General features: G+C 58.8%; 3 protein-coding genes across 12 annotated transcripts in view; 1 reads left to right on the forward strand and 2 right to left on the reverse strand.

Annotated features, from left to right (window-relative positions):
- Positions 1 to 2: 2 nt before the first annotated feature.
- Positions 3 to 3,894, reverse strand: DNAJC4 (DnaJ (Hsp40) homolog, subfamily C, member 4; the record flags this gene model as incomplete). The annotated part of the gene is made up of 6 exons (XM_011942780.1): positions 3,273 to 3,894; positions 2,223 to 2,316; positions 1,571 to 1,755; positions 1,320 to 1,481; positions 189 to 281; positions 3 to 96 (listed from the first exon to the last, which is right to left on the reverse strand). Coding segments are annotated over exons 1-6 (717 nt in total), but the record flags the coding sequence as incomplete, so codon positions are not given.
- Positions 3,895 to 4,187: 293 nt separating this feature from the next.
- NUDT22 (nudix (nucleoside diphosphate linked moiety X)-type motif 22) lies at positions 4,188 to 7,623 on the reverse strand. Of its 5 annotated transcripts, none has more exons than XM_011942595.1 (6): positions 7,469 to 7,623; positions 6,764 to 7,261; positions 6,229 to 6,327; positions 4,873 to 4,970; positions 4,647 to 4,740; positions 4,188 to 4,367 (listed from the first exon to the last, which is right to left on the reverse strand). In XM_011942595.1, exons 1-6 carry the CDS (start codon positions 7,469 to 7,471, stop codon positions 4,239 to 4,241), a joined length of 921 nt encoding a protein of 306 aa, XP_011797985.1. In that variant the 5' UTR covers positions 7,472 to 7,623; the 3' UTR covers positions 4,188 to 4,238. The 5 variants fall into 5 exon arrangements, with proteins under 5 accessions (XP_011797985.1, XP_011797988.1, XP_011797984.1 ...); XM_011942597.1 differs by having other exon boundaries at positions 4,288 to 4,367; positions 4,640 to 4,740; XM_011942598.1 differs by lacking the exon at positions 6,229 to 6,327.
- A 19-nt stretch (positions 7,624 to 7,642) lies between these two features.
- TRPT1 (tRNA phosphotransferase 1) overlaps positions 7,643 to 9,994 on the forward strand; it is a 2,842-nt gene continuing 490 nt past the window's right edge. The window contains exons 1-7 of one of the 6 annotated variants that reach the window (XM_011942600.1): positions 7,643 to 7,859; positions 8,038 to 8,121; positions 8,327 to 8,408; positions 8,935 to 9,110; positions 9,189 to 9,363; positions 9,565 to 9,621; positions 9,696 to 9,806. In XM_011942600.1, coding sequence (XP_011797990.1) covers positions 8,047 to 8,121; positions 8,327 to 8,408; positions 8,935 to 9,110; positions 9,189 to 9,363; positions 9,565 to 9,621; positions 9,696 to 9,806 — 676 coding nt within the window. In that variant the 5' untranslated portion in view covers positions 7,643 to 7,859; positions 8,038 to 8,046. The remainder of the gene's footprint in view (positions 7,860 to 8,037; positions 8,122 to 8,326; positions 8,409 to 8,934; positions 9,111 to 9,188; positions 9,364 to 9,564; positions 9,622 to 9,695; positions 9,807 to 9,994) is intronic. The other 5 variants (XM_011942601.1, XM_011942602.1, XM_011942603.1 and 2 more) reach the window with 5 other exon arrangements.

Below are 9,994 nucleotides of genomic sequence, written 5' to 3' on the forward strand. Positions count from 1 at the left end.
GGGGGCACGATCTCCGGGACTTGGGTTGGCTCCGGTGGTGGCGGCTGCTGCTGCCTTTGCCGTTGTCGCTCCTGCTGAAGGCTGGCTCTGTTGGCCCTGGAGGAGAGGGCACTCGGGTGGTTGGGATAGGGATCCCCAAGTGTGGTGCCGGGACAGGGAGCAGGGGGCAGAATAGAGCAAGGACAGACCTGGCCCGCGCCCGCGCCCGCGCTTCGTTGTACATGGCTGTGATGATCCGATCCTTTTCATCCATGAAGTTAAGGTGCATCTGCTTCACCTTCCTGCAATGTGTCACAATTAACCCTGGGACTCGAATTCCTGTTGTCCCTGAAGTCCTGCCCCCTTCCACCCCACTCTAGGGGCCTCACAGCTTTTTAACCCACACAGGGTTAGGGACCTCAGCCTAACCCTGCTTGTGATAGGTAGGGAGGGCTCAGAGTGGCCCTCGCTTGTCTAGGGTCCAGTGGCATCCGAAGTCCCTGGCCACTTCGAGGTGTTACAGCAGCTGTGGACATGGGGGTGCTCCTCCCAGAAGACTAGAAAGGGTATGCATCTAACTCCATCACTGAACTAGGCAGGCTGCTAGCAGTGGGCACTGGCCTTTAGGTATCTGCTATCGAAAATCGGCTTCGTGGCTAGGCACAGTGGCTCACGCCACTAATCCCTGTACTTTGGGAGGTCGAGGCGCGTGGATCATATGAGGTCAGGAGTTTGAGACCAGCCTGGCCAATATGGTGAAGCCCCATCTCTACTAAAAATACAAAACAATTAGCCAGGCATGGTGGTGGGCACCTGTAGTCCCAGCTACTTGGGAGGCTGAGACAGAAACAGAAGAATCGCTTGAACCCGGGAGGCAAAGGTGAGGTTACAATGAGCCAAGATCACACCACTGTACTCCAGTCTGGACGACAGAGTGAGACTCCACCTCAAAAAAAAAAAAAAGAAAGAAAAAGAAAACAAAAAAGAGAATCAGCTTCGTGGCACGTGTGAGAGGGGCGGGCAGATGCCTGCTGCCAAATGAATGAGCTGTGCTGCATTTGCTGCTTGTGCTTGATTTTGTTTGGCGCAATCCCTTCCTGGCAGCCAGCACGAAAGATTTATATTCGAAATATGAAAAAGTGTAAATGATAGCATTAGCTCTTAGTGCAGCACTGTCTTTACTAAGTAAGGAGAGGCTCCAGAGACCGATTTCAAGCAACTCTTAGCTTGAGAGACACAACAGTGCGGGACACAAGGTGCTGTGGAGGACTGGCTGACCACACTGGAATTCACCCACCCTCCTGCCCTCTGCCCATCACCCCGGGGAGAACAGGCATCACCTGAAGGCAATGTAGTGCAGGCCCATGCCCGCCAGCATGAAGAGGAGGCAGTACCCCAGCACTTGCTTGTTTTGTTTGTGTTGCTGCTGCCTGGACTGGGGCCCCTGTGGCCTCACGCTATGAAACTGGGACCAGTACTGTGCGTTGGGGGGTGCCCAGGAGCTGCTGGGAGGCAGAGGAAGGGACATTGTGGAAATGAGCCTCCCCAAGAGACCTGGGGGTGGGGCAAGTTGAGGGCAGGATTACTGTACCTGTGTGTTTGGCGGGCAGACTTGTCATAGGCTGTGGTCCGTGGAGACTTTGGGGGACCACCTGAGCGGAGCTGGTCATCATAGCTTCGGCGGCTCTGCTCACGGCTGAGCACACGGTATGCCTCACTCAGCTCCACAAAGCGGCTGTGCAGGCTTGGGTTCCCAGGGTCCCGGTCCGGGTGCAGCTGGGGTGGGGCAGGACTCCCCTTATCTCCCTTTGCCTGTCCCTCCCCAGGACCCACGCTGATGACATCCACCCACACCAGGGCTCCAGTCATACCCAGAAGCCCTGCCTGGTCAGTGACCCGCACTCAGGCCTGCCCACTCCTCAGAAGGCCAGAGAGCATGGACTCCTGCCTCCTCCTGCATTCAAGCCCTCCCCACCTGCCAGCCCCCTGTATTCACCATATGCCCCGGTCCAAGTTTCTTAAGAGCAGGCAGGCAGGTCAAGAAAACCAAGCCCAGCCCATCAGACAGGACCCCTGGCTCCTGCCCACAGCTTTCCCCTACCCTCGAGCACCCACCACTCCCTATGAGGGCTGAAAAAATGTGGCACCAGCCAGAGATGCAGGTCTACTCCTGGGAATTTGAAGCACACCCCCACTGGCTCAGAGTTCCTGCTCCCCGCTCCCCACCTTAGGGGTACTGGTACCTCTTTGGACTTGGAGAAGAAAGCTCGTTTAACTTCCTCAGTGCTGGCACCAGGATGCACCCCCAATAGTTCATAATAATTACTGGGGCTGGACCTGTGGACAGAGTCGCAAACCTGCAGGGGCTGAGGGAACCCAGAAGCTAGCTCTGCCCTGCCCTTCCCAGCCCCTCCCTGGGCTACACCCTTCAACTCAACCACCAGGAGCTGAGAGGGCTGAAACAGATCCCAGGACAAATCTGTCTCCAGATCAGCCCTCCCTTTGGAGTGTTTCAGGCACAGTACAGGTCAGGATTTATCAAAGTGGAGTCCAAAAACTTGTTGGAAAATACTGATTCCTGGCCAGGTGTGGTGGCTCACGCCTGTAATTCCAGCACTTTGGGAGGCCGAGGAGGGCGGATCACCTGAGGTCAGGAGTTCAAGACCAGCCTGACTAACATGGAGAAACCCTGTCTCTCCTAAAAATACAAAATTAGCTGGCTGTGGTGGCGCATGCCCCTAATCCCAGCTACTCTGGAGGCTGAGGCAGGAGAATCGCTTGAACCCGGGAGGCGGAGGTTGCAGTGAGCCGAGGTTGTGCCCAGCAGAGATTGTGCCATTTACACTCCAGCCTGGGCAACAAGAGCGAAACTCCGTCTCCAAAAAAAAGATAAAAGAAAAAGAAAGAAAAAACTGATTCCTGAGCCCCACCCAGTTGATTCCTCCAGTTCAGAATCTCCAGAGCAGAGCCGAGGAATATGGATTTTTGTACCCGACACCTCCCCATCTCCCACCTCCCACAGAGGGTTATGCACAGTGATGTTTGAAAACCACTAGAGCTGTGGTAAGAGCGTTGGGTTTAACCTGGACTCAAACTCCTCCTCTGCCACTTAAACCGGTGTATGTATGACCTTGGGGGTCTTCTCTATCTCTGATCCTCAGCAGGGAAGGCTAGGGTTACCTGAGACAAACCTGGGAGCCTCCTGACACGGAGTAGAGACCACAACTATCTTAGCACATAGGGCAAACAGAAACCCATTGAACAACCGGCCCGGCCCCCCGCGCCCAACTCACCGCTGCCCGGCGGCCGCTCCGAGGAGCCGGGAGGGAGGGCTGCGGGGCCACAGCCGGCACAGGCGCAGGAGTAGTAGTAAGGGCGGCATGGCGGCAGGCGGGCAACCGGGAAAGGAGGCTACCAAGAGCGCACTGGGACCAGGATGGGGCTAGACTTCAAGCACCCGGGGACAGAGAGAAGAGGCCCGGCTCGGGTGTTCTGCGAAGGAAGACTGTAGCAGACCCGGGGAGGGGGCGGTTCTTGCCCAGGACCAGACCCGCGTGTTCTTGGACCTGCCCTTTTCTCTCACCCGGGCATCCGCAGCCCTTCTCAGCGCTGACTTCGGGGTCTGGCCAACCAGCCAGGTACTCCGAGACCCCATTCCCACTCAGGGAGCTTGTGGACGGGCGAAGGAGGGGCCACAACCAGGCCCCGCCCCCGCTGCTCAAGGACCCGAGGCCGTCGCCATTTCCTGTGTCTATTCAGGCCCCGCCCTCGCACTCTCATTGGCGTGGATGCCAAGACCACGTCCACCAGGCAGGAAAAAAAATCGGTGGAGACCCCGCCCCTACATGTCTATTGGCCTTTGGGGCCTCCGGTCCCCCAGCCTGCGGACTCGCCGGACAGGCGTGAGCGCCCACCTGGGGACCGGGCGGGACAGAGCCCGCTCTCTGAGGCTTTGTGACGCTTTCGGCCCGGCCACCGTCCCTCCGTTCCGCTGTTGCTCCCCTCTGCAGCGAGGCATATCTTACAGAGCTGCTTCGGCCCCGGAACCTCTCAGGAGGCAGCCAAGGGAGCCACAGCTGTTATCCTCTGCTTGTAGAGAAGGACACTGAGGCTGGGCGGGTTCCCCCCCCCCCCGGTCACTTGTCCTGCCTTACGCACTCAGGGCCTACTGTTCCTCTCTGTCACAGAAATAGCAGATGCCAACGGAATCCAAGAATAAAGTCCTTTATTATCTTCAGAGCGGTGGGAGGTTGTGGACCCTACAGGGCTGGGGACCCTAGGGCTGCTCCGGTGGGACTTCCCTGAACCCGGTTGTAGAGGATGATGGCGCCTTTGGCAGAGGGGCAGAGTTCAGCCCACATCTCCGTCTCCTGCAATCTCCGCACGTTCTGTGGGGAGACAACAAGACCCAGGCATTCAAGCTTGCCACATCTCCTGCCAGGGCTGTGCCCAGAATTCCTGAGCCTCAGAGACCTCTGCACTGTCCTTAGGGAGGCATGTTAAGGGGCTGAACAGGTCCCTGGGCCTTTCCCTTGCACTAAGGGCAAATCTTGTGCCTCAGGAGAGAATTGTGACCCAGCCAACACCTCCCCTACAAGATAATGCATTGCCAGGCCTCTGCAAGCCCCAGCCCTGGCCTCCAAGCAAGATGGTTTGTCACTCTGCACCTGTGTTTCCACAAAGATGATTCCTGTAGACTCGTGGGCCTCGGGTCCCCCACTCAGGTAGTGCTTTCTCACCTGCTCAGAAGTCAGGCTGCACCTGGACAAGAACACAGGGTGGCTTAGTGGGTGACCAGCCCCTGCGGGGTCCCTGTGGAGCCACAGTTGCCTCAGCCCACTCCTCACCACCCACCTCCCCAAGACCCAGGATCATGTACCCGAGCCCACTCACTGGACATAGAACTCGGCACTGGCTCGGCCAGCACTGGTCTCGTTTCGGGCGATGCCCAACAGCAGGGGCTGGCTCAGGGTGAGCAGCGGCAGGTTCACCTGCGGTGGAGGGTGGGGGGGGAGGTCCCCCCTATCAATGCCACTGCCCACATCCCTGCCCTTCTCAATGAAAAACAGCCTGTTGCCTGTGTACAGCACTCTACAGCCTGTAGATCAAGGGCCTGGCATCACAGAATGTCAGATGATGGGCATGTTTGTTTTACAGGTACACCAAAACCAAAGAGATTGAACACGTTGCCCACGGTCACCCAAGAGAAGTCAATTTAGTGACTGGGACTCCCACTTACTCCTTTTTCCGTTTTTTTTTTTTTTTGAGATGGAGTCTTGCTCTGTTGTCCAGGCTGGAGTACAGTGGCGCCATCTCAGCTCACTGCAACCTCTGCCTCCCAGGTTAAAGTGATTCTCCTGCCTCAGCCTCCTGAGTAGCTGGGATTACAGGTGCACGCCACCATGCCCGGCTAGTTTTTGTATTTTTAGTAGAGATGGGGTTTCTCCATGTTGGCCAGGCTGGTCTCAAACTCCTGACCTCAGATGATCCACTGGCCTTGGCCTCCCAAAGTGCTGGGATTACAGGTGTGAGCCACCATGCCCTGCCACACTTACTCCTTTTTCAACAAACTTGGGGAGTAGGTAAGATATTTGTCATTGTTTCCATTGAAAAGAAGAATCCTTGGCCGGGCAAGGCATGATAATCACTTGAACCCAGGAGGCAAAGGTTGCAGTGAGCCGATATGGCACCACTGCACTCAGCCTGGGCAACAGAGCAAGACTCTGTCTCAAAAAGAAAAAAGAAAAGAAGAGGAATCCGCTGGGCACAGTGGCTCACATCTGTAATCCCAGCACTTTCGGAGGTTGAGGCAGGCAGATCACGAGGTCAGGAGATCAAGATCATCCTGGCTAACATGGTGAAACCCCGTCTCTACTACAAATACAAAAAAAATTAGCCAGGCATGGTGGCGGACACCTGTAGTCCCAGCTACTTGGGAGGCTGAGGCAAGAGAATGGTGTGAACCTGGGAGGCGGAACTTGCAGTGAGCTGAGATTGCACCACTGCACTCCAGCCTGGGCGACAGAGCAAGACTCTGTCTAAAAAAATAGAAAAGAAAAGAAGAATCCAAGGCAGAGAGTACTGCGGGGTAGAATTCCACTCCTAGTATGCCTAGCTGCAAAGCCAACTTCTTCTATCATTGCTGACCAGATGCCTGCAGGCCTCCCGCCAGCCCAGATCTGTAGAATTCTGGCAAGTCCTAACCCCTCCCTTCATGTCTACCACCCTGTCCAGGTCAACCTCACTCACCTCATCACAGATCTCCTGAAGGACACTGGAAAAGAGCTCACGTACCACCAGCTCCCCAGCGAGGTCCTGGTGCTGGGGGCTGTCACCAGGGCACAGGGCCTGTGAGAGGTCAGGCTCAGCTCCTGCTCCCCACCTCTTCCCCCTGCCCCATCTCAGGACCAGCAAGCCTATACCTGCTGGCCCTAAGGGCCTGATGTGGCACAGTGTAAGAGAGTTAGTGATCCTGAGTCTGGTGTCCTTTTCCTGGCAGACAACCAGAGATCCAGCTTCAAAGGGGACACACAGGGGTCAGGGGTCGGGTAGGGCATCTTCTTCCTGTGTCCAGTCTTTCCCCCCTGTGTTTTCTAGTTTCTCACAGGACTGGGGCAGGGGTCAGTGGGGAGGCAGCTGGACTGCCCTGAGCAAACTTTCAGAGAAACACCAGGCCAATTTTCCCTTTAAGGAATGAGGAAACCAAAGCTGGGAGGATTGGGACGGTGGAGAGCTGCAGCTCCTTTGAGCTGTCTGGGTCTTTGTGCCCAGCCTGGCATCTCACCTGAGGCTCTGGGTGCCCACCAGGCACATCCACCAGCCCAGGGGCCTCAGCCACCTGCCGGGAGCGGCGCAGGAAGACAAGGAAGTCATCGGCTGTGGTTAGTGCTGCGCCCACCCCCAGTGGGTCCGCCAGATAGGCCTGCGTGTCACCCCAGTCGGTGGCCCCCTGCTGTCGCAGCCAGGCAGCTGAGCTGGACCAGTTGGTGCCCAGGAAGTCTCGGTAGGAAGTAAGGCCCAGGCGCAGAAGCAGCTGTGGCCCCCGAGAGCCAATGGGCGCCAGGGTGGCTGAGTGCAGGCGGAACTTGGGGGCGTTGAAGAGCCAGGGTTGGGCCTTTAGCCGGGTCTCCCAGATGGCAGTGATGGCCTCGTCCCCACCTGGCAGTGGGCGTCGGTCGTGGACGGGGCTCAGCTCGGCCTGTACTTGCTCCCGGGGCAGGCCCCCGCCAGGGCACTGCAGCAGCAGGGTCACCTCAGGATCCATGATCTGGACGGGGCAGCTCTGGGGGAGGATAGAGCCAGGCCTGTCACCCAGGGGGGCCACTACCACTCCTGGGCTGCGCAGCTGGCCCCGTCTGTCGCAGACCTCCTGAGGGTACCCGCAGCCCTTCTCCACCCCCCTGACCACTCCCTGGGCAGTAAAGCGCCCGTTCTTCCCCGCAGGAGCCCCGAGTCCCACAGGGTGTTCGGGACGCCCAGGCATCCCTACCATCCGGAGGTCTTGGGTTCAGGCGCCCCCAAATGCCCATGCCCCTCAAACCCAGGGGTCTGCCTCCAACTCGGGACGCGCGGGGACCCCTTTCCAGGGCCCAGAAGCTCCAGCCTCCAGCCGGGGATCTCCAGCCTCCAGTTCACGCAGGCTCCGCCCCTTCCCCGAAGCGGAAGTGCCCGCCCCCTTCCCCCGCGGCTTTTCATTGGCGGGCCCGCCGCCCGCCCCGCCGGGGTCAAGGAGGGTGGAGGTTTGTCCCCGCAGCCCCGACACTTCCGCCCCATCAGTCTGCACGTCGGCCCTGCCTCCCAGACCACCTTGCGGGGGGCACCAGTGATCTGGAGTGTGGGGCCCGGCCTCCCTGCGCTGCTGGCTGACGGTGTGACCTTGGGCAAGTCTGGCCTGCTGGGCCTTAGTTTCCCTCTCTGCAGCAGAGCATGGGGGTGGTGAACTTAATGAGCCGTATACTCCCACCCAGCGCTCACTTCCTGAGGCTTTGTGACTTTCTGGGAGGGGTGGGGATGTGGGAGAGGCCTTAAAGCAGTCCCCCCCGTCACTGCTCCCCACAGGTCTTGGCCATGAACTCCTCTGGAGGAGAAAGGCAGGAAGCAGCAGGGTCCAGGGGTAGAAGGGCCCCCAGACCCCGGGAACAGGTGCGCGCCTCCTCCCCAACCCCTCCCACCAGTCCAGGCTGCCTGGGAGTTGCTGGGGGGAGGAGTTGAAGGGTCCTACTATTCCTGGAGACCACTGGCACTCCTTTCTCTCTGGGCTCTCTCTGCAGTGGGTCATTGACGGTTCAGGATGGGCAGCAGGGCAGGGTCACCATGGAGACCAGGGGCCACTGCTGGGTTCTTTCAGGACCGAGACGTGCAGCTGTCCAAGGCTCTGTCCTATGCCCTGCGCCATGGGGCCTTGAAGCTGGGGCTTCCCATGGGAGCTGGTAAGTAGGGGCCTTGGAGGCTGGGGCTTGAGCCCAGAGAGAAATGTGAGCCTGTCTGCTACCCCTCCCCCATGGCTGCCTCCACTGCTCCCTGAGGAAGGCACGGAGGGCACTTCTTCCCCATGCACAGAGGAGAGCAAGGCCTAGAGGCCCTGTCATGTCCACAGCAGACCGAGGAGAGTTCTTGTCTGGGCCAGGCCTGGTGACCACCCTCTCCAGCCGAGCAGCCAGATCAGCACTTACTCCGAGGGTGTACCCCGGAGGGTATGGGGCAGCTGGTGTTGTGAGTGTGCACTCCAGGCCAGCGCTATGCTGAGCACTCACCTCCCTGCCCCTCTGTGAGGCAGATCCTCTTTTTATGTAACTTGAAAAAACTGGGACCCAGAAAGGGGAGACTCAAAAGGTCCTACAGAGGATGCCCAAGTGATCTCCAAGCCCAGACTTTGTTTCGGTTGCCTGTAGCTCCCTGTTAACCCTGGCCCAGTCCAGAGCAAGGTTGGCTCCTGAGCACCCTGCCTGCCCACAGACGGCTTCGTGCCCCTGGGCGCCCTCCTGCAGTTGCCCCAGTTCCGCAGCTTCTCTGCTGAAGATGTGCAGCGCGTGGTGGACACCAATAGGAAGCAGCGGTTCGCCCTGCAGCAGGGGGATCCCAGCACTGGCCTTCTCATCCGGGCCAACCAGGGCCATTCCCTGCAGGTCAGGGTGAGGGGACAAGTACGAGAGCCAGATGGGAGGGACCCCTGCCTGCGAAGGGGGTCTCACTGCTGCCTCTTCAACCAGGTACCTGAGTTGGAGTTGATGCCCCTGGAGACGCCACAGGCCCTGCCCCCGATGCTAGTCCATGGTACATTCTGGAAGCACTGGCCATCCATCCTACTCAAGGGCCTGTCCTGCGGGGGAAGGACGCACATCCACCTGGCCCCAGGACTGCCTGGAGACCCCAGTGTCATCAGTGGTCAGTGCCCTTCCCTCTCAGCTAGCTACTCCCACCCACTCTGTCCTCCCAGGTCCCCGCCAAAGGTTGCAACACTTGTCTGAGGCCACCCCATGCCTGGCATGGAGCAGCAACCCTGCAATCCCAGCCCAGGACCCCAGTCTGCCCAGGTTGCTGACTGCCCTCTAGGTGCCCAGTCCCCAGCTTCAGCTGTCTCTGCAGGCATGCGGTCCCATTGTGAAATAGCTGTGTTCATTGATGGACCCCTGGCTCTGGCAGGTGAGTCTGGACAAAGCAGGGGCTGGCCTTGCCTTCGGGGAGGGCATGAGTCACATCTCTGGCTCTGTCAGCAGATGGAATATCCTTCTTCCGCTCTGCCAATGGGGTGATTCTGACTCCAGGGAATACTGATGGCTTCCTGCTTCCCAAGTACTTCAAGGAGGCCCTGCAGCTACGCCCTACCCGTGAGAGCCACCACGCCAGCCCCTATCCCTTGTGCCTGAAGCCTGTGCCCTTCTGCCCTCACCTCTCTCCTAGCTTCCAACCCCAGACTGACTTAGATCTCCCTTTAACCGGCCGGGCGCGGTGGCTCAAGCCTGTAATCCCAGCACTTTGGGAGGCCGAGACGGGCGGATCACAAGGTCAGGAGATC

Source organism: Colobus angolensis, unplaced genomic scaffold (genome assembly GCF_000951035.1).
Source record: "Colobus angolensis palliatus isolate OR3802 unplaced genomic scaffold, Cang.pa_1.0 Scaffold21, whole genome shotgun sequence".
In the NCBI taxonomy this organism is placed as follows: Eukaryota; Metazoa; Chordata; class Mammalia; order Primates; family Cercopithecidae; genus Colobus; species Colobus angolensis.